General features: G+C 41.1%; 1 protein-coding gene across 3 annotated transcripts in view; it reads right to left on the minus strand.

The window, feature by feature from the left end:
• Positions 1-757: 757 nt before the first annotated feature.
• The window catches only part of KIF26A (kinesin family member 26A), a 103,073-nt gene continuing 79,872 nt past the window's right edge, over positions 758-23,958 (minus strand). For 2 of the 3 annotated variants that reach the window (XM_085061241.1, XM_085061239.1), the window contains 11 exons: positions 16,989-17,198; positions 14,919-15,012; positions 14,166-14,428; positions 13,733-13,916; positions 13,280-13,439; positions 11,440-11,602; positions 7,501-10,885; positions 3,822-4,012; positions 3,348-3,368; positions 2,753-2,903; positions 758-2,238 (listed from right to left, as the gene is read on the minus strand). In XM_085061241.1, coding sequence (XP_084917367.1) covers positions 2,063-2,238; positions 2,753-2,903; positions 3,348-3,368; positions 3,822-4,012; positions 7,501-10,885; positions 11,440-11,602; positions 13,280-13,439; positions 13,733-13,916; positions 14,166-14,428; positions 14,919-15,012; positions 16,989-17,198 — 4,998 coding nt within the window. In that variant the 3' untranslated portion in view covers positions 758-2,062. The remainder of the gene's footprint in view (positions 2,239-2,752; positions 2,904-3,347; positions 3,369-3,821; positions 4,013-7,500; positions 10,886-11,439; positions 11,603-13,279; positions 13,440-13,732; positions 13,917-14,165; positions 14,429-14,918; positions 15,013-16,988; positions 17,199-23,958) is intronic. The other variant, XM_085061240.1, reaches the window with a different exon arrangement.

Raw genomic sequence — 23,958 nt, forward strand, 5'->3', positions numbered from 1 at the left:
CCAGGGATAAATCAGAGGGAGAAGGGCACCCTTTGTAACCCATGCAAAGTCAAAAAGCTCTTTAAGCATCAAACACTTGCTCTGACTCTCCCACTTCTCCAGCTGCAGAATGAGGAGGAAGGAATTTACCCCATCTCACAGGCCTCTTGTGAGGGTAAGAAAACTCAGCACATGGATGCCATGCTGCTAGGGCTACTGACGGGAGGGGAAAACTTCACACATTATCAGCCTTTTGGCCAAATGGCTGGAAAACACTGGAGATGGTATCCTTAGAAGTGCAAGCTTTACATTAACTCTGCCTGGGGAGGCTCCAGCCAGCAGCAGGAGCTGAGGACCACACAAAGCTGCTGTCCAACCAGGGAGCAAACACAGCAGTGTCACAGAGAAATTAATGTAGCTGTTTGCCATAATGGACCTACGAGGCCCAGAGCTTGATTCCACTCCCTAGTTTTCTTGTGGTTTTAAAACCCATTTTTAATTGCTTTTTCTCATCAGGGAAAACAACTGTGTGAGCTGCAGGTCTTTGTTCTGTAAACTATAAAGTGCTAAGAGGATATAAGTACTATCATTGCTATTTATTTCACCCCTCAGTGTTTTGTTTCTCATTCCTGATTGGTTCATGATGACTAATGTCAGAACTCTGTTCCCAGTTACACACCTCTTGGGCAGAGGCAATGAAAGGTGACATTTAACACAGTGTACCACAGGCCATCCTCCTTTCTGAGTGTTAAAATCACATACACACCAAGAAGCACTCTTAACAATAGATGTATCTTTTATTCACAGATAAAAACTGAAGCAAGCTGTTATAATACATATTTATACAAAGGATTTGAAAAAACCATAAAAAGGAAGATGATTAGAAAATATGATTCATTATGAAATGTGGTATTACATACACTATTAAACCTTTTCAAAAGTATTTGTTTGGCAACAATTTATCAATAGTTGCCACACTTAAGTGGCCTCCTTCAAAAAAGCACAAATCTCATGCAGCATGTATAAACTTGATCCTGAGGGTTTGCCTTCCTTAGAAAAACTGTAAAAAGATATACTATTTGTCTTAAAAGTTCAAAATGCAAATGCTATATTTATAGTCAAAACTATATAAAAATATGGACCTAACTTAACATTTACAAAAACTTTTTGCTCCTTTTTTTTTGCTTGTTTTATGGTTTTGGTAATAAACATAATTCTCAATTCCCGCAGTCAGAGAGGAAAAAAGAAAACCAAAACAAACCACAGTGCCCTTCGTAGACTTCCTCACATTAAGTTTACAACTCCAAAAAAGACCAGGTCTGTGAAAAGTGAGGTTAGTAACCAAGGAAGTAGGTAAGCAGTTAATATATATCTATATATGTATATATAAAATGGAAAACAAACATTTATTTTGATATGAAAAAGTAATAATACAAAACCTGAAGGTAAAACAATCATCTCAAAATGCCATAATACTCCTTTTCAATAGATAAATGTTCATAAAAATATCTTGAACCCTAACCAAGAAAACAATTATAATACAATTTTAATTCTGCTACATAAAACAGCTTTTCTATGAAACAAGAAGGCAAGTTCAGGTATGAAAACATAATTTACTTATTGCTTTTGCTACAATGCTGTTTGTTTTTTACATATAGTCATAAATACACTATACAGTATAAAATATTTCGTAGGAATACATTTTGTGGTCTGCTTAGGTTTGCTGGCTTTAATTCTAGCACCAAATACAAAAATGAAAATCAAATGAACTTTAAAGGCACTTCCATTTCATGTTTGTTTGTTTGTTTGTTAATTAACATCATGGTTTGTACTAAATTCTTCACTTCCCTCTGGCAGAAGCAACACTTGATCCTACTTTTATCTTTGTACAGCTCAGGTCACATTGAGGCACCAAACGATTTATGAACATTCCCATTCCTCAGCTGTTTCCTTCTCCCACAACATTCATTGTTGCTTTTCAGTCTTCATCTTTCCTCCTTCACTTCCCAGCTACTTTATCCCTTTACTTCTTCATGTCAGACGACCCAGCTTCACTTCCTTCAGTCCCTTGAAAAACCTCTCTTCAAACCTCCACTTCCCTCACTCCATCTTGCGCATCGGTTATTCCGATATCGAAACACGTCACTATCATGATATGTGACTTGCACAGATTAACACACTGCTCCAGTTCCTCTGTCACTTGTTCCAGTGCCTCCAGGTACTCCTGTGACTCCTTATCAAGATCAGGATCCACTTCAACTGTCAGAGAAGAAAAAGTATTGAGTAAGAGGAACAGCTCATCGTAAAACATTATTCTATCACAAAGGAGCCAATATGGTAGAGTAAAATTTAATTTCTCTTGAACTAAGACTTTCTTCCCTTTGTTCAGCAGATGCAAAACTCTGCCTTGAGGCTCTGGTTACACACAGCACTCAGTCTGTGAACAAATCTCATGCCTCAATTTCCCAGATATAATATGGATATGGAAGCAATTTTTTCCTTCTTTGGAAAGAAGACTAATAAAGGAGTATATATATAATATAAACAAGCATCACAGTGTGAGTCTGCACCATTTTGATGTTCTCTTCTGGTTGGTTTGGATGTTTCTTTTGTTCAAATCATGTATTACGGAAATACAGATTGAGTCATTGAGTATTTTAGGACTCAATTCAGCAAAATATCTTAGCAAGTGATTAAGTTTTTCAGTGGGACTGCTGACATGCTGAAAATCTGTTGTATGCTGATCATACTGCTGTTTTTGCAAAGTACTTACAGTCTTCTTTCCACTTATTTGGATCCATCATCAACCTGCACTTCGTCTCTTCCAACTCTTCCTTCAAAAATTCATGCTTTGCCTTTATTTCTCTGATTCGCTGCTGGCGCCTCTCTAGTATCTTCAGCTTGGTATGGAAATACATCAGACCCTTTTAAGACACAGAAAGACCATTCCATGAATTTTCCTATTGTGAGCTGGCCCATAACAGTCTGACACAAACTGCTCCCAGCTCACAACTTGTGAGTTTTAGCAAGTGGGTTGTTTTATTTGGAGTTAGCAAGTAAGAGTTAGCAGATGGGTTGTTTTATTTGACTGTGGGGTTGGTGGGGTTTTTATGGGTTTTTGGGGGGTCTTTTTATTTGAAGTTTACATTAATGGATTCTAATCTAGAGGAACCACAAGCTGCATCGCTTGGACATTTGTTGCACTTCTCTGAATTAGCAAACATGTCTCAATACATTCTGAAATTACTACTGTTTGTAGCTAAATCTTTTTCCAACAGTGAAAATTATAAACACAGCCTAATGATAATGTCAGAGTCACAATTAATACTAAAACATATGAGTTCTTATTTTCTTAAAAGCTTTCCTACCTTCTCAACATCCTGGAAAGGCTATTACAAAAGAAATGGGAAAAAGGCATCAGTAGAACGTAGAATTCTGGTCTCCAAAATAGAATTAGCTGAAGTGTCTTCCAATTACAAGTAAGTTAAACTCAGTATATCCCTGATTTAATAGAATATTGTCATTTACATAAAGAGTTAATGACCCTATCATTGAGGAAGGCTGTAAGGTTTCATCAGCCAGGCTAGGATTATGAAGTCTTCTCGTAATGTGTTCATTGGTAACTTTCATTTACACCATCAGTCATGTTAAACACAATTAATTTTAGACAGTAATCATTTTCATTTTCTGTGTTAAGAGTACCCCAACATGTGAATTGTAAAATTAATAATTATAGTACTTTAATTGCAATCAATTTCCTGAACACCATTCTGGCATTCATGCAAGGACTTTGTCTGTATATTGTAATTTAAGTTGTCTACAGTTGTAAAATATGTGCTGACCTCAGTTTCCTCTTGTCTGTGTCGCTGTAATCGTTCCACATCATCAATCTCATAAACTTTAATTTCAAATGGCTCTTTCAAAGTGCCAGGCAAAGGTGGTAGATCAACCCATTGGCCAGTGACACTGGGTTTTCTTCCTAAGGAGGCAGCATCTGGCAATGGAGCAGGAATCAGTCTACGACGCTGGAGACCTGAAATACAAAAACAAGCATTCCTCAGGCTCTAAGAGACTAGCACACTGGAGAACATACTGCAGTGAATTAAAGAAAGATCTAGGTTCTCAGCATACTTAGGAAGAAATGCTTTTCTTGATCTTTTCCTTTTAGTAAAATACCCTCAGGCTGCTAATTGCATTACTGCCTTGACAAAGTAGGTTTCACTTGGTTCACAGATGGGAGCAACAGCAGTTCCTCTCCCTAAGCAGATGTCTGAACATCAGTCCTTTATTCTCTCCTTGCAAAAATATTTTGCCTGAATTGATTTTTCTTTGGTGGACTACAATGGAAATCATTGCCTTGCAAAGGCAATGAGATTGTGAATGATCTCAAACCAATACTGATAATGGCACTTTGGAAATTTTCTGCTCCCCCAGTTAAAGCCAAGCAAGGCTATCTAAGATCCCTCTCACTGCACTACCTCTTTGCAAAGACCAAACAGTTTCCTCCAGAACTACTACTGCTATTTTAGGGTGCTAAATACCAGCAGTTTTCAGTGACTTTGTGGCATTCAGAAGGCAACAACTGAACTGCAACTTGAGCCACCTCCAGTGTTGAGACATTTCACCCCTGTGCACCAGCACCCAGAAGTTCAGTGCATGACAAAACTCACCAATTCTGGGAGCCTTCAATAGAAAGCTCCCAGATTTACCAAGAAAATCATACTGCTCCATGGTGCATCTGCTAGGGCTCAAGTTTCATGAGGCAGACACTGAGTTATTTCCTTCAAAAATGCTGATACTTTTGATTGTGAGAGTTGGCACTCTGGTGTCCCCTTTTTTCCCTTTTTAATTTTTTTTTTTTTAATTAAGTCTCTTTTAATTCTCTAAAAGGCTGACCTGTACACTGCATGTGTCAGGGATGACTGCATGCATAGAGATGCTCTAGCAACAGTAACAAGGCTGCAGTCCAATCTTTAAGAAGAAGAGGGCTGAAGGCCACCAGAAACAAGCTGACTGGACACACGGTAGCTAGCAGTAAGTATAAGCTGGCTTTACGTGACTGGTGACAATAAATTAGGTACTTAATTGCCTCCTCTTATTAAAAACTAACTCAGAGGTAAAGAGTCTTGTTTCCTCTGCTCTTACTAAAGGGAGCACAAGAAACAGAAAAGACAGCTGTGCTCAAAGGACAATGCTACCAAAATAACTTCTGGGATGAGACCTCTACAGGAGAGTTACGTACAAGCTAAGGCTGTCAGATAATCCCTGTCACAAACTTCAACATGAAATGAAGAAAAAATCCCAGCAGGTACCCCCAAAGCAGCACACCTCCCTTGATACCCGGAGAATTACCTGCTTTACACATTCTTAAGAAAAACATCCCTCCTTCTTAATTGCATCCTTGATGATTTCTAAGTAACAAGAATAAAATGGGATTGTTTCCAAAAGGCAAAGACTTGCTTCTACTTCCATAACATCATTCTCACAACCCCAATCCATTTAGCCTGAAACACCACTACAGATCCTGTCAGATGAAACCACACACTGTAACCCTGATCCTGTAACTGCTTTGGTGACAGGAGATCCCTCTAAGGACAATACCAAACAGATGTGGTCAAACACATGCAATAGGCAGGCAAACTTCAACTTCATCTCCTTCGACTGTACAAGCCAGGGTCAACATCATTTCTCCAGGAATGAAGTTAAAGGAAAAGGGGACAGGTTTATAGTGACATATATGGGAGTAGGATCTGTCCTTAAAATTCGGAGACTGCATGACTCCAACACAGTCTGGCGCAACATAAGCTACTCCAAGAATATCTAATGATGTGCAAAGATTGTAATTATTTCAGAACAATAACAGGTCTGAGCCAAACATTTCTCAGAAGAAATATTTGATGCACTTCCTGGTAAACCGCATTTCATGCATAAAACACATTATTTTCTCAAAGTCTACAGCACTCCAAAAAAGTAATACATAATTTACTGATATAGAGCAATTACAACTGGAAAAAGAAATAGTTTGTCATTTTTGAAGACCTTATAAACATTTCCTGGGGCAAAAACAAATACAAATCCATCAGTGGGTAATGCCTTCTCAATATGTGTGCAACTTATACAGCTGTTAATATTGATTTGTAGGAAAGGTTTAAGAGGCTGATATGCTATGGAAAGAGAAGTGCAGCAAATGCTGCACTAAGGTTCCAAAATGATTTATCACTTGCTGAAGCAACTCAGTTGCCTTGACCAGAAAGCACCATGAGATCAGCTTTGCTGATTTGGTATAACTGCCAGAACTGAGCATCACAGGTATCTACAGGGATTGCAATAATTGCCACTTTCCAACCAGAAGTTCAGATTCAGTGCATTGCTGATATTAGCTCCTACTACATTTCCAACAGTCAGTATGCCCAGGCTGCTGAAGGAGCCTGCTGGGCATAAGCTACATAGCACTGATTGCCATGGACTCCTTATGATACCACAGGATCCCAACCTAGATCTGAGAAAATGAACTGTAACACCAACCATCTGAGCCAGATTTTGAAGCTGGCTACAAATACACTTGACTGCAGCTGCACTTACATGAGCACCACCTGTGAAAGCCATAAGGAAAGGCACCAGAGAGAAGGAAAGGGGACCTGGATCCCACACGCCCACCATTGCTTGATGTGGTCACACACAGTGAGTCAGAGTTGCCTCTTCCAAGCAACTCTCCCAGTCAGTTTCCTGCTGCTTATAGTTCAGTTTTCTGCTGCTTATAGTATCCACACATACACCCTTAAATTCCTTAACATAAATAATATTACAGTGCAATACAATAATTTAGCGATTAGCTGGTAGCATTAACCAGAGTTAAGAGTCGCTGCATCTTACACACACACCCTACTGCTCTGCCCCTAAACCTTAACTTTGGGTAATCTAACACACGTTTAGCAATCCTCATTAATTCATAAACACTCTTCTCCCCTCCAGGCCTATTCCTTTGTTTCCAAACTACAGCCCCAGCCAGTCTCTCTGACATTCCCTCACAGACACCTAGCAGCAGAGCTCCTCCTCTCCTCCCTGCCCTTCTCTCACCAATCTTCCAGGATCACTCACTTATCCTCACAAAAACTCATCAGCACCTCACTTTTCCCAACCCACCCGTAACACCCTCCTAACTTGGGCCACCCCGGTGCTGGCCCTGCTGAGGGAGGAAGGAATGTCCCCCATCTGCCGGCAGCCTCCCTGTGAGGGAGGAGGCAGCAGGTGGCTGCCGGCACCTCAGGGCACCCCACACTTCTCCTGCCCTCTCCACCACAGCACCTGTGTCACACCTGCAGCTTTGAAGTAAAATAAATGACAAGTAGCTGCTGTCACAGCAATGCACATGCACACACAAGCGCATGCAGTCAGTTCACCTCCCTCAGTTCCCTCCAAGCCTCCTCTCCTCTCTCCCAGAGATGCCACAAAACACCTCCATCCTCAGGGATGCAGCAGAGCACCAGCAAACACCTGACCACCTGCCCCTTCATTCCTTACCTGTGGACCGTTTCTTGGGGGATTTAAGGCTCCTCATCCTACCCGGCGACGACATCCCGCTCTCGCTCATGGAGTCGTGTGCCGAGGAGGCACTGCCAGTGGCCTCGCTGTCCCGAATCATGCTCTCATAGCCACTGCTGCCGCCGCTGTGGTAGAACAGAGCTGTCCTCCCCATGGCTGGCGGCAGCTCCCCGCTCAGGACGCTGCTGTTGTCGCTGCCATGCCCACTGCTGTAGCGCTGCGGCCGCCGCGGCGCTGTTATCTTGCTGTACGGCGACGGCAGCACCGGCATCTGTGACTTCTCATCGCTGAGGTTGATGCCGCTGTCATTGCCGCTGTCGGAGTCAGTGGAGCCTCGGAAGTGCCCCGCCTTGGCAGAGCCGCCCGACACCAGCTCGTTGACGCGGCTGTTGGCTGCCCTCATGGCCTGCTTGGTGCCCATGATGGTGCCGCGGCCTGGTTTGCCGCTCACAGGCTGCACAGAACGGGGCGCTGCCTTCCCGCCGGCCGCCATGCCAGAGCCCTTCCCTGCAGGCTGTGCCAGGGACTTCACCGAGGAGCTGAGAGACTTTGATCCGCTGGCAGAGAGGCCTCGGTTTTTATTCCCACTGGCTTGCACCTTCTGGTTGGATGTGGGTTTTGCCTGGCTGTTTTTACTGGCTGCAGGGGCTGTGAAGGGCAGTGGTAAACCCACGCTGGAAGCAACAGGGGGGACCCCCAGCCTGGGGACAGAGCGCCCTGCCCGGCTGCTGCCAGTGCTCCCACTCTCCCTTGCCACACTTGCTTTGGATCCAACTGATGTCAGGCTGTCACACCTCTCCAGGGACATGTGGCTCCCATATCGGTGCACAGTTTCACTCTTCGACGCTTTCACCTTTAGGCTGGACGTCATCTTGGGCAAAGAGTGGTCACCCTTCAGGTTCATTTTGCAGCTGGCACCTTCACTAAAGTAAGACCCAGCTTTCAACCGCAAATCCACTTCGTCTTCAGCCTTTGGTGTGGCAGCTCTAGCAAAGTCCAGCCCAGAGGCTTTCCCCACACCATTACCCAGACCAACAGGCTTCTGCTCCAGGCTTGATTTACGTACAGGAGGTGTTGGAGGTGTTGGCCCACCTGGTCTGGGCAACATGGTTGATTTCTGTGGTGTGTTCTTCTTTCCCAGTGACGATTTCAAGCTGCCAGTGGCCAAGGGAGCATCCGAATTCCCTCGGGTCACAGACTCTGGCAAAGTACTGTTGGCGTGTGATACTGGCATCACTCCCAACGTGGTGGCTCCTCTCTTCAGCTGTGGAATCTTCATCACAACTTCCGACTTCTTTGCAGCTCCGCTGGAGGATTTGCAGGCCATTTCACAACCATCGACAACCCTCTGTGAACAGGCAAGCATAGTCTGCGACTTCGTTGGCCTGGATGCTGTGCCAAAACACTGGGCAGCTTTTTCTGGCTGCTTCTCAGTACCAAATGTGTGAGGTTTTGGAGACAGCAGCGAGTCGGCAGGTTTTGCTTCCAACTGATAATCGGTGCGTAACAGCCAAGGATCTTCAAATATACCATGTGGATTCTGCAGCTCTTTATAGCTGAGGACAGTATTATTGTGGATTGGAGAAGAGGTAGTTTTTGTTTTCCTAGGAAGACTAGAATGTATTGTTTCTATCACAGGCGCATCACGAGAATTACTAAATTTAATTTTTACTGGCTGATCAGTGACACAAAAAGCACTTTTTATCTGAGATGCTTTGGTAGTTTCAGAGGTTTGAGGGCTTTTGCTGATGCTTGAGGAAAGCTTGCTGGAACTCAAGCTCTCACTCTCCAGTTCAGAGAAGCAAAATCCACTGTCATTCAGAGCGCTTTTCAGGGGGACACATAAATGGGATGAGTCCAAACTGAAGGGTTCCTCAGACTCATTACAGTTGTAAGATGACTGTGCGACAAAACTGTCACTAGACTGGGCTCCATCACTTTCAATTGTACAAATGCTGACTTCACTAAGCCATGAACTGATGGAGGAACGTCTGCTGCTGGTAAAGGGATCCTTAGCAAAGGGCACAACAATATCAATATTTACACCAGTAGAAGTCTCCTTTGAGGTATAAGCATCAAACTCATCATTTATGCTGCTGATAATACTGACCGGCCTCGAACCTGATGCAAGGGCCTGAAGGGAGCAGTCACTGTTAAAGCTAATGATACTGGAAGGTCTCCCATTATCCATAATTCCACTAATAGAGAGCTCTTCCACCACAGTGAAAACAAGCTCATCCTCTCCATTCAACTCAACAGGTTGCTGCAAAGTCACTGTGGTGGTCAGTATATCCCGATCAAAACATTTCCCTCTGAATGCTGACCTGAAGCTGTGTACCTCTATCGCACCTGACTGACTCTGGGTGTTGCTACCAACCAGGAATGTGCTTCCTACAGGGTTTTGCTCACATTTGTTTCCCATCTGTTTGCTCATTCCCACAGGAGGAGTCCGAACTGCACTGCTGTTGTCCAGCTCCAAATTCTCAGCTTTGGAGCTTGGCAAGTATTCTCTCTGCTGTGGAGGGGGAGGTGCTGGACTTGGCAAGGGTCTCTTCACATACAAGGCCTTTTCCTTAGCAACACATTCAGCTGTGGCCTTATTCTGCTCCGGATTCCTCAAAGGGCTACACCTTGAAGTCTGCAGGGAATCAGTGATTGTCTCTCTCTCCCCCTCCAGGAGAGAGTCTATAATTTTGTTGTCAGCTCTGCTCTGCAGCTTGGAAAGCTCTGCTTTCGAGTGAGGTGTGCTATTTTCTTGACAGTTGCCATTGCCACCCCTTGGTGCAACAGCCTGGAAAGGAAGGTTATGCCCTTTCTTGGGAGATGCAGTTTCTTGTGGAATCGGTTTCTTAAATCCTCCAGAAGGAGAGGATATTTTCTCCTTTATCAGCTTAGACTGTGCGTTTTCTGTACTTCCAGGAACAGGACTACAGTTGGACCCAACAGAGATTTCTCCACAAGCAAATTTCATGGGTTCCTCACTTCCATCAATGCACTCTAACCTTTCCTGCAGTTCAGCAAAAGTGTTGCATTTAAAATGGTCCTTGTCAGAACTCCTACCAAGAGCAGAATTGTCTTTATTTCTCTTCTTATTTAGGGACGGGATAATGGGAACAAACTCTGGTGGACCTTCATTATCTGTCAATTCCCTGTCGGACAAAGCTGCACCATTGGGACCAACATAGATGACAGTATCACAAGACTGTTCACTGCTGGAGGAATAATCAGGATCACTGGATATATTCAGGACAGGAAGGTCTGGGTCAAGGGCAACAGTTCGTGGGTGGAATGGTCGCAAATGTGGAGGTCTCCGGACATGTCCTTCTTCACATGAACTCTCTCCTCCAGACGAGCTGGATGCATACTGCAAATGACAAGTAAAGGAAAATTTATTAATATCAATTGATAAGTAACTATATACATACAGGAATTTATTAAAAGGTCAGGCTTGCAATATACTCTGTGCTTTGCGTATACTATCACAACTACATCTACTGGGAAAATATTAGAGGGGACAGTAAATTAAAATAACACGCTACATAGATTTTACTGCATTAGTAATAATATAACAATCACACCTTTTCAGATCATTTCCATTAAATATTATGCATTGTCTTTCTCCTCAATAGTTTTTTGTTCCTCCTTTATTTATTTTTAATTAATTCTATCAATAATAGAAGCTTTTGAGATAGTTCCACATGTAAGCAAAGAAAGAATACATGTTTGAAACAAAAAGAAGGGAATTTCAGGATTAGGGGCAGCATGATGGCTCAGTGCCAAGTCATTTGTCAGTTCCTCTCCTGAGCATTTATGCATTTTGTATTACTTCCTACCATCAAGAAATCCCACGTTCCCCTACCGAGAGGTTAGGAAAACTCATTTTCAAATGAATTAATTTCTGCTTGTTTGTGAACCAACCTTGGATTTCTTCTTTCTCATGCGGTGGATTCGCGATGCGAGCTGAACGGTGGTGAGAGTCTCTGCATAATTGGCTGGGGAGTCAGAAATGTGTGCAATCATAGTGGTCCTGCAGTTGATGTTCCCAAGTGATTCCCTCAACAACATTGTCAACTTGTTGTCCCTGTGCAAAAAAAAAAAAAAAAAAAAAAAGAGAAAATCAGGATTACTTAAAGAAATCATCAATTTTTTTTTGCAGAATTTTACACCACAAGCTGTGCTTTCACTCTTGTGCATGTATGGTACATGTAGATTAGAAATATGCTCCTGTTATTGACCACACGTAAAATGCATCTAAATGTACACATACAAAGTTGCCAGTATTTTAGTTTATCTGCCTGTGTAATTACAGTATGCTAAGTCCTTCTGTTGCTTAGAAAATTGTAAACCAATTGACTGATAACTAGTTATCTCAGATTTAGGTCATACTACCCAAAAAACTCACGAGTGCTGCATTTTTAGCTGAACAGACGTAGTATCTGGGTAGCTGTACTCTGTGAGCTCTACACAAACACTTTTGATAATAAGAAATAAAAGAAAACAGAAATGGTAAGAAATCTCTAAACAGATGTAACAATGTTAGATACCAGAAATATATTATAAGTGTCACCACAACCAATCTACTTTCCATTCTGCCACCTGTGGTCTGCCCTGACATAACAAACAGGAAGCAGAACTTATCTCTGGAAGCTTTTCTTTTGAGGTGAATCCTCCACTGTGGACAGTAAAGCTAACAAGACAAGTGATGTTTTGTCCTCCACTGGTCTCCAAGACATCTTTCCCCACAGCTCCCTGGGGGCTGCTTCCTACTGTCCACCCTGAGCTGGTCCAACCTGAGTCTGCTCACTAAACTACAGTAGGTGACAAAGATGAGGATCTGCCCTTCCCTATTCTAAACCATCCATCCTCTACTCCATACACACACCTAGCAACTAGCCTGAGGAAAATATCTCTCTGCCTGATACAGAAAGAAAAAACACCTGTTTGAGATGCATCACTAGATAAATATGTGCAATGACATGATTGATAATGCATTATAACTCTGTGCTGTTGCTAAGACAAGCAGCAATTAAATTTAAGGACCGAAGGCCAAGTTCTGGTGTGGCTGTTGTCTTTAAGCTGGGCTCCCCACAGGTGTGTTTGACACAAAATTGTTGTCACAGACACTCTGCAAAGGAACACACCTAAACATTCACTTCTGCTAAACTAAGATGCGACATGGTGGTCTTCTATTTTTTTTTTTTCACTGAAAAGATGTATCATCCAAAAAGACATACAGAAATAACAGCCTTTGATGACCATACTTGATCAACAATCAAATATTTTCTGAAATTTCAATACAATTTTTATATTTGCAGAAAGAAGACAAAATCCTATGAAATTTGGGTTGAATTATTCACTAATGTCAAGCTGGCTGAGATCAGCTAAAAATTCCAAATCCAGGAAACAAAGAAGAGAAAGAAGGAAAGAAAACAGCCATTTTTCCCCTCCCTTTTTTCAACAATCAAACCCTCCCCAGCACCTCACCCAACTTCAGTATATACCAATATGTATAACATTTTTGGCCATGTAGCTAAGAATTTAATGTTACCTGAACATTTAAAAACCTGCATGTTAATATGGACAAGTAGATGAACAGATACATGTATCTGTAGAAGTGACCTTAACAGAAGACAGACCCCACTCTTACAGAATTTCCTTTAGCTTCATATCATAGATATAGAGCAAATTGTTGATGCAATCCATTTCTCGTGTAACACCAGCCACAAATTTAAGACAATGCAGACAAGAATTTACTTACTTATATGGCACATGCTTAGCACCATTAATTAAGGCCAAAATTACATTGCCCAGGGCAGAGAGAGACAGACACAGAGAGCCTCCTCCATCTCGGCTCTTGCTCAGCACTTTTTCACAGCTCCCTAGATCAATGAGATGCAAACGACTGCGTCCTCCAGACACTAAAACAAAAAGGGGAAAAACAGTTGTACATCACGTTCTTGCATGGAGTCAAGCCAAACCTGGTATTCAAAAGGCATTCAAATGAGGAAAATAATGAATACACCATGAGATAATGACCAAATTAATATTTAATTGTAAGGAAACCAGATATTAGTCACAGCTACAAAAGTTAAAGGTGACTCAACTGGCTTGAGAGTTCATTTTTTCTTTTTAAGTTAATTGCAAATTATTATTAAAACTAATGCAAGACCACATAATTTAAAAATAAACAACATGGTAAGAACATTCATACTTCCTCCTTTGCCACTCTTCTCCATGCGATACTGGTATATGTGAAGAGTAAAGAGCATGTGTGAATTCCTCCTATCCTCCTCCTCACATTCAGGCTTGCTGGTGCTTCTGGCAGCAATTGCAGCATCAAGGAAAAAGGCAGCTTTCTCTGCTGTCGGGGCCCTTAGCTCACTTTGGTTTTGAAGCTTGAATATAAACAAGAAAATGACTAATTAGCACAGGGGCAGTTTTTTATATTATTTTTTGCTGAACTGGCTAAATCTCCAGGGCACTAAAAAAACAAATATGTACACCATGGGAGAAGGGCTTATAAATTAAAAGCAATAAATTTTTTCACTGGCTTAAAAGTTGTCATAATTGTTGCCAGATAAAAGGAAATAAAAAGTAGAAGAAAGTGAGGCTCAGAAAAATCTATGTTGTGATATTCATTATACCTGGGTTCCACATATTGGATCTTCTCTCAGATAAACCCCAGGAGACTGGCCATCCTGAAGGCTGCCAGTGGCTACTTCAGCTAACAAATCCTTAAGGTTTTCATCTTTGCCACTGATCTCCACAGCAGATACTCTAATAGAGAAACGAGTTCCAGTTTTTTCTTTACGTTCATTGATCAATTTGAAGAGCCAAGAAATTGCACAGGGGATGATACCAAGGCTTTGTGTGGAGCTATCTTTCCCAATCATGGTAAAAGATTTTCCTAGAATGAAAAGACAAACATAAACACAATTTACCTTTCTTGTACAAGACTGTGTGTCTTCATATTAGCACCTGATATCACCACTGTACATTGCATGTAATGCCATGTGCTGCACAGATCAGGGAAAGAACAGATGCAAAAATTCGAAGTATGTAATTAATAATCCATTACTATTTATTCAATTAGGCTTGCAAGTTGTGTAAGCCAGACCCACAGCAAATTAATGTTAAAAACATCTCTGATCTTTCGATTTTCATCACAATGTGCCTACATAAACTTGCTCTTGAATAAGCTAATCTGATGCTACATTTTACCTTTTCAAATTAAAACTTACAGTCACAGTGTAGAAATAAACTGTGATAAGTTTGCAAAGCTAATTAAAAAGAAATTCTAATCTATTCATATACTCCAGGTTTATTGTTCCAGGAGCTGACAGCATGTAATTACCAGACTGACATAGTAATTAACTGTAACGAATTTGGGAGCTCACCAAGCTTGACATGACCAAAGCAAAATATGCAACCATCTGCACCATTCACAACAGACTGGATTACTTCTGCTACTGTTCCAGAGCATACCTCAGCCTGAAAGAAAAATTGGAGACAAATAAGTGAAAGAGCATATACTGCTGTGGTTTTTACTATTCTTCTGTAATGAAATGAATGACTCAATATTTTTGAGGTGCAATATTCTCCCCATTTTTATGGCATCAGTCCCATTATTTTAGTAACTGTGCTATCTTAAAAAATAATAAAATATGCTACTACAGCCTAAAATAGTTTTCAATTCTATTAAACCTATTCTCTTGGAATATTGATTCTATGACTAATGTAGCAAACTGAATGCTATCCAACCAGGCATCCTGCTGATATAATAGCTTAGCCAAGGCTATTCAGTAATAGTTGCAACTCCACCGAAATTAAGCTACTCAGGAGTGCTCACAGGAATTAGAAAGACATCCATACTGGATAAAATGCATTAAGATCCCTAAATAAGATTTCATAGTATCACATTTTCCTCTTCCAGAGGAAGCGTCATCATCAATAAAGTGAACTTGCTAAAATACTTGATTGTGCTAAAACCAGTTTATCCACGTCAGGGAAGGTTTCAAATACACAATGAGATGATCTATTAAGTACAGCAACCGGGGGCAGGGGAGGGTGCTGCTGTAAATATGTAACTACAGTGAAATGATAAGGCTCTGTTTGCAAGTGCATGGCAGCAAGCTTGCCTCCAGCAACGACGCCTGCACAGATGGGGCTGCACTGGCCAACGTCACCCAAAAACACAAGAGGCTACCCAACAGGCCCACTACAACGAATTGAAAAGCCATCCCAAACCAGGGGAAAACAGCCTGAAGGACTGGTGCCAAAACCAGCAGACAAGCAGGCTGTGAGCAGCCACCTTGCAGCAGGACTAGCAGCACAAGTAAGAAAACCTCACTTCCAGTTCTGAATGAAGGTTGAGATCACTGTTGTGTATTTCCTGTCTGAATCTATGCAGGATCTTAAAAGCAGCTTTCGGATGTGGCCACCTTTGCTTTAGGCACTGATGTATGTGGGAAGTTATTCTTCATCTTCTGTGCTTGGCTAGAAGTTTGACTTAATAGATGTTTTCCTATCTATAGTCTGGGACCCAAAAAATTAAGCAAAGCCCAAGAAGAAGATCCGAGGAGGGGATTATGAACTAGGCTTTGTCATGTTTTCTCAACATTTATAGACTATTTTCACCTTGTTTGTTTTGTGGTGTATTTTCGCCCTAACTTTTTTGCAGCAACTCAGACTTGGTGTAGTTCTTCAAATGCTCTTGAATCTGTTCTTCTTTTTAAAGCTGTTTTTAAAGCTGTTCTAGGACTTTATTATCTGAACCAAAGATGCTTCACAGAAGGTATTATCAGATGTCCATGAGTACAACCTCACTGAATATACTGCAGACCCCAATCCTCTCAAAGCCCAGCTATCCTGTCTGTGTAGCAGATTTCAGGTCTGGGGCTACTACGGAATAAATGCTCGCTTTTGCAGGCCAAAAGACATGCACCACCATCAGCACAACCATCAACACAAAATAATCAGTCAAAAACAGTATAAACAAACTGGAAAAGGTGAAGAGAATATAAAAACTTCCTGTTTCAGAATAACAATCCCAAGGATTTAGCTTTATCTTTCCTCCTCAAAGCATTTAGTTTAACATTAAGCATGTATTTATTTCCCTCTGAAAGCTGAGGGGAAGGACTTTGTTTCAGTATCATCAAATAGGTTAAAACCTAGCTGGATGGAAAACTGGATTTCAAACTGGCTGCGTGTCTTTCTTTCACAAGAAAATACTCAAGGTAATTTAGTCAGCAAATCCATCTCCCCAGCTACTATTCCTTTATTTTACATCTCAGCTAAACAGAAGATGTAAGAATTTATCCACTTGTCTATTAATTACCACCTTTTTCCCAGGCATTAAGGTGACTCATTCAAATAAAATTCCCCAGAAACAGAAGGAACTCCTCAGGCAATCAAACGCTGTGGCCACGAAAAGACTCGGGAGGTTTTTACGCAAGTGACTCCAGTACCTGTGAAGCATCCTGGGGGAAAACTGCATCAAAGGCAAACATCTTTGGGACAGCAACAACACCTCTTCTGTGCCCTGCATTGGAAGGCCCACTCGCTGCTGGATCATAAAATGTGATTTGCTTTTTTCGTGGGTCTACCTTTAAGAACGACATGGATTCAGATGTTTCATGTGCTCCTTGAGAGGAACAAATCCTGACCATCACTTTCACCTGCAAGAATTCAGAAGAAAGCAACAACTTGAGTTCCTAGCTACAGATAAACACATGCAAAGCATTCCTCCCAAACCCACTCCCCTTCCCATGATGTGTTTGTTTGTAATGTTTAGGTGTGTCAGAACAACCGTGGGACAAAAACAGAGCCAGATTTTCCAGCCTGGGGTCTTCACTGAACTAATTAGGTTTTAAAGGTGCATTTTGTCTCTTCAGTTGACATTGTTCCAGTTTTACCTATTCAATTTATAAATGTCTGATCTGCAAGTATGATCCACTGCAGGTGTAACACAATACCTAAGATAAGAAAATTCTAGTCTCCTGCCTTTCAAGTACTCAATGTAACCAAAAGGTCACTTTGAAAACCAGTCTGAAATCACACAAGGCTCAGACAGCTACTGCATTTACAATACATCTAGGAACTTTCAATTTCTCATTCACATTATTCTAATATAAAGGTGTTTCCCTTACAACTGTCCCAGGCGGTTGCCTTTATGCTGTCATTGCTAGGCTCTTCAGTGGTTAGTTGCAGATTTAATGGGGGGAAAAAAGGGAAGGAAAAAAAAAACCCAAACCACAAACCACTAAAAGCTCAAAAAGCTTGAAAAGAAACCACTCACAAGGTACATTTCTATTTCAGCACTACAAATTATGGTATCTTACACACAGATTTTTAAGACAAGATCTTTAAAAAGCTCTGACATGTTAGCTGTGATTTCCAAAGCAGCTTATGGGAGCCAAATGACTGAGTCTCAGGAAAATTCAGCAACAGCTGCACACCTGCTTCTTTTAAGCTTCCAGGAAATCATACTCCTACTTTAAAAACCTGTGAAATACTGCCTCACACTCACTTACAACCATTTATCCTTATGAAATGCTCCCATGTCAGAACCAGCATGTTTTATACACCTTGCACTGAAGTAAATTACTATTACAGGTGCAACTTCAACTCTGAACTGCCCAGCAGACCAAACTTCAGAGAAAAGTAATGCTCAGTCAGAATTACTTTTTCCATGGTGGATGAAATGTTTCAGTAATAAGCTGAACAACAGGATAATCTCCTTCTGCAACTTCCAAACAACCCTCACAGCACCAGAGTTAACCAGGTGGTTGAAGAGCCTCCATTGCTGTGATACACCACAGCTGGAATAATTTACAGTCACACTGTCCAAGCACCCATCAGCACCTTCATCTTCTGCAGCACAGCTTCTGAGCCACAAAACATCCACTCCTGTTAAAGCACATGGTGTAGTGGTGGATTGGCAGTGCTGGGTTAACAGCTGGACTTTACCCTGAAGATCCTTTCCAACCTAGACAATTCTACGGTTCCATGAGTCAGGTCCACTTTTAGTCCTGAGCTGGATATTGCTTGGGGAAGCTGGGTTCAAAAGCACTTGTCTCTGATAAAGAATGATTCTCCATTTCCGTAAGTTTTTTGCTAAATGTAACCTTAAAACTGCCAGAACAATTTGACTCCTACTTACTTTGTTTCGAGAACATTATGTTATTAAAATGGTGTGCACTTATTCCATGGACACATTGTTTGTGTCTTTACCAAAAAAATGGGCTTTGCAGTCAGCACTTCACCATCACTTCTGTATCTAGAGAAATACTGGCAAAGGAAGAACCGAAGCTGAAAACCCATGTCAGCAAAGCACAGCATGTGAAATGCAGGCAACAAGCAGAGACCAAAGCAATTTGAGCCACCCTCAGGGATTGCCCCTCACACCAGACAGGATGAAAAGGTGACAGCAGCCACATCTGCACCCAGTGTGCAGTGAAACGCAGTGCCCAAGGCAGGATGATCCACAGCAGATTTAGGACCACACTGAACTGTCCCTGCCCTTATCAGCTGGGGAGGGTAGGTAATCAAAACATTTCATTTCAGTTCTCAACTGTTCCATTCTTCCATCTCCTCCTCTCTGTGGGGGCTAAACTGCACACAGGCATCCCTACACAATTCCTCAAGCACTCTTACAGGACATACTTTCCACAAAGCAGCTCTAAAAGCTTTTCCCCATCATTTTTTCCAAACAAAGAGGTTAAGAAACAACCAACCCTTCCCATAAACACTGCAGGAGGCTCCACCAGCAAATTCTTCCACCTATTGACTCAAGTAGTCCCCTGATTCAACACCTTCTTTTCTTTTGCCTTTCACAGTAACATAAATATGAAAATACAGCCCCAGAAAAAAAGCAAACCTTAGAATAAATGAAACAGCTGCCTCAAAAGCAAAGTGCATCAGAGGTGACACACTCAAGGCTGTTTCCCCATAAAAGCTGCATGAAGCCAGCTTTGTGTATTAGCCTGCTAGCTCAACCTTGACATGCTACCAAGGTGCTCATAAAAAATAACCTCGCTCAGGGCAAAAAAAAAAAAAAAGAAACAAAATCTAAATATATAAATATATATAAGTATAAATGCCCACTTCAGGGTCTCTTGATTAAAATGAATTTTAAAATATACGCTGTTCTCAAAGCACTTATCTAAACAGTCCTTTCTGTTCTCTCTTCCACCTATTATTAGATTATAGCAGCCAGAGCTTGGATAAGAGGAAAATTGGTTTGCTCCTGACCTAAACAGCAAGTTACCTCCATCAGAGCATTGCTTCCCCTAAACACAGAGATGGCTTCACCCACAGAAAATCCTTGTGTGACAAATTAACTATTTAAGATCACCTCTCTGAATCAGAAAGATACTAAAATAGCTTCCCATAATGGATCAGATCCCAAACTTAACAGATCTCAATGGTCATCTTCATTTTTACTGTGGAAGTGAGCTTTCAAGACAAATGGGAGGGGGGAAAGAAAAGCAGCTTGAGGGAGTTCCTCTTTTAGTGATTTGTCTATAAAAGCCGATTTGCAGAGCAGAAAAACACTACTTCACATTTAGTTTCCCTGCCTACTAAATATATCTTTAAGTGGTATCTATCAGTAATGGCAGAGTTATAATGTGCCACACTCACTCATGATGCTCAGCCAGACTGATCTCACTCAGAAATAAAGCAGAAATGCTCATGAAAGCACCATCAAGCACAAAGACTGCTCAAACATATCCCTTCACAAGAGCAAAAACTAGGAGCAGGCAGATCCCAGGTGCATGCACATGCTTCTGTGTGTATAAAAGAAAGGTTTGGCATAACACTGTTTATTCTTCTCACACTTCCTGCATGCCTGTGGTTGAGGACCAATCCTAAGTGACAGGTTTATATTCTCAGCTCCGAAGTTCATCCCAGTGTTCTTCTGGAGTTAATACTGCAGAAAAACAGCATAGCATAAGTACTATGGAGCCAGCATGGCTCTTGCCTTAAGGATCAATTTAACTGCAGCTTCTCCTGGGTCTCTTTATCTAGCTCTCATATAAAAGGCATGCCCACCTGTAGAGATAGCAATACACGGTGCAGGAAATCATCCAGAAACAAGGGCTTGCAGGGAGGGGAGGATTCAGGATAACACAGGGCCTGTAAATCTGAAAGTAACTTTGACCCCTAACTTGAGAGAAAATCAGCAATAACTGAACTCTAATGTTTTTATTTCCTTATGAAAATTAATTATTGGAATCAAGCACAAATAATTTCCGGCCCACTCAGGATCACACCTTTTGTGGGCAATTATTTGACAATATGTCCAGCTTTCTGGGGTCAATTCCAATTGCAGCAGTACCAGCTACTGCTAACGTTTGTACAAAGAAATACAAGAAAATTAGTTTAGTGGAGAATTAACAAAGAAATGGAAGAATAAGATAGATCTAAAGGAAAAAGAACAGGTCAGGGGGGGCAGGAATTGAAGAGAGCTGAAAGGACTGCAGGTGAGGTGAGAGAGAGAGAGAACACAAAAAAAGGAAAGAATACAAATTTGGTGATTTCAGAAGACTCATCTCAGGCTCAGGGCACCCCACGACTTTTAGATTCCTTAAAGAAAGCCAAGACAGAAATTCAACCTGTGATGGGAATGACCCTTTTTGCTAAAAGTGGGTATTAACACTACCTTTTTTCCCCCCTTTTGCTGTTTCTTCTTGAGTGCAGAGGACAATGCAAAGTGAAAAAGAATTACAAGTCGAAGTTCAAAATTATGAAGGATACAAGATGTTGTACACAGACATTCATGCAGACATTGAATATTGGACAGAAACTCTATTTTAATGAGGATGTTGACAGAAAAAGAGGCTAGGTTTGTATTTGAGTTCAATTTCTGTAAATAAAAATTAAAGATTCATAAAGATCACAATATTTGCACATTATTAACATTTTTCTCAGTGCCTGAAGACAGCCTAAATCATGGCAACAACTGAAGTATCTCATTAATTATCTGACTCTAATCTGGTGGCTTTTATACACTGAGGGTTCACACTATATTACTGAACTTTTCCAAATTCGTGTTTCTGCGGAAATCAAGAGATTGGCAGAATTGCTGAAGAAAATCCTATTAAAATCAAAAGTGCTTGGGAAAAGAAGACGGCAAATACATCTTGAGTATATCATTACAAGATATAGAATTTAAAAATATAAATAAACAAGCACCTAATTTGGAAAAGCTCTAGAAATGGGTGGCATAAGAGCCATCAGAGGCCACTCACCCAGCACAACAATGGGTGTAACTTTAACCTTCACTGAGAGAGAGTAACTTTAACTCTCTCTCACTGCCAAGGGTGAGAGAGAGTTTCAGAGCAATCAAGAAATTTTTTTTTTTTTTGTAGATCTGTCAGCCTATAGTGGAAATCAGGGCAAAGAAAGGCAACGAAAGAAAACAGCCACTAGAATTCATTTGCTCCAGCTATGCAAGGGCAAACCTAAGGGGCGGATGCTGAATCTTAAAAACAAAAATCACACCACTTTTATGCAAACATAGAGGGTTTTAAGGAGACAATGCAGCAAAAGGGCAGATTTTTTAATAAAAAGAAAAAACAAGGTAGAAAAAGATAAGTCCTCTGTGTGGAAGACAAGGCTATGTGGAGGACTCTGAGGCCAAAACCCATAAAGTTTTAGAAACATCTGATGAGATCACTAGAGAATCACACATCCACTCAAATGTCAGTAACCTGCTGGTCTCCTGAGACAAAACTCTAGACCTTGAGATCTTTAACCTTTATGAAAGTCAAATCTAGATGTATATTTATCAATTTTCGCCCAAACACTAAAATCTCAGAAACTGAGGGGTGTGATTCTGTCTGGTACCAGCCCTTCCTGCTCCTGCAGCCCTCCTCCTCCTTTGGTACTGGCTACCCCATTCCACACCAAAGGGTCACAAGGAGAGACATTCTGGCCCTTTGTCGCGTGGCAGTCACTGTTCCTACCCTGTGACCTTCTCCAGTATTCCCCATCCCGTGCAACCTCTTTGTGTGAACACAGGATTTCCAGATCGCCCCTTCAACACTGAACCAGCTGGAGTTGAGGAGAACAGGGCAGAGGAGTCACAGCAACCAAAATAACGGGCTGGCTTCACGACCCGCCCAGACAGTGCAGAGCATTGAGTGTATGTCAGTGCCAGAAAGCAGGCCTAGAAAAAGCAAGAGACAAACCAAAAACCTGTGAAACCCAAAATTTGAAGCAATTCCCTGACAGCTGAGGGTGAGACTGATGGTCAGAGGCAAGCCAGCAATTTTTGTCTAATAAAGCCCATATATTTTGGATATGAACTGAATGGAGATATCACAAAGTCACACATCAATGAACATGAAAATCCTCCAAGACCAGTGAGGCATGCATTGTCCCAGAAGAAATCATGTCCAAGGCTGAATGTGCAGAGAAAAGATCCAGTGATCAACAGAGAGAATGACACAATCCTACATCATTTTAGACAGAAACAGTCAGGAGATTGACAATCAGGTTCTCATAGATTATTACCCCATAATCAAGAGAGATGGAAAGGCTTTAAACTCTGAGACCAGAGAAAGGGGAAGGACCATCTCACACTTAAAAGAATCAGATTACTTGAACTCGGTTCCTAAGACTATCATGGGCCTCTACTACATGTTTTAGAAAACAAATACAAAAAAAATTATATATCTATATATATATATATATATATGAGAAAATTGGTCATTCCTCTTTCAATGGAGGGTGCAAACCAATCAACACAGTTTAATTAGGGGCAGACACGTAGACAGAGAAGACTCCACTAATTCACTAGGTAATGACTAGACTCCATGGCATTTTGAATGTTGAGGAAATTAGGATCCTGACCCAGCCAAGTATGTTAGCACAGGCATAACTGTAACATATGGTACCTCCTTTGAAATCAATGGATGTGTAGTGTTTATGTTTTTCTAGTGATGCTTTGTTAGCATCTGATGCTTATATAGTTGTCAAGTTTCATATTAGACAAAATGAGAAAGAAAAAAATAAAAAGAATGGATCAAAAAGCATGTACAATTTTAAAATACAAGGGCTCAAGCCTTTTTACTAAAATAAACTCTGACTTTATCTGTCTGTATTTTGGGAAGGTGCTGGCACTATACTGGAATCCATTTTAAAAATGCTGGTCATATTCTGCATTACAGCGGTATCATAATCCCTAAATGAACAAGCAATTTGGTCTTTAGCAATAAATGTCATTATAACAAATTTGAATGGACACTAAATATTCCCTAGGAACACACATCCTTGACAGGCATCGTGCAGCCAGGAAGTTAATTTTGTCCAATGTTCACAAAATGGCGTATAACAGCAGGTTAATTAAATAACTATGTTTAGACACCCACCATTCTGAATTAAGATTTCTCACCAAGAAATTACAAAGAATTCACATTCAGTTGAATAAAG

Source organism: Lichenostomus cassidix, chromosome 5, assembly GCF_008360975.1.
Source record: "Lichenostomus cassidix isolate B80296 chromosome 5, HeHo_3.0, whole genome shotgun sequence".
In the NCBI taxonomy this organism is placed as follows: Eukaryota; Metazoa; Chordata; class Aves; order Passeriformes; family Meliphagidae; genus Lichenostomus; species Lichenostomus cassidix.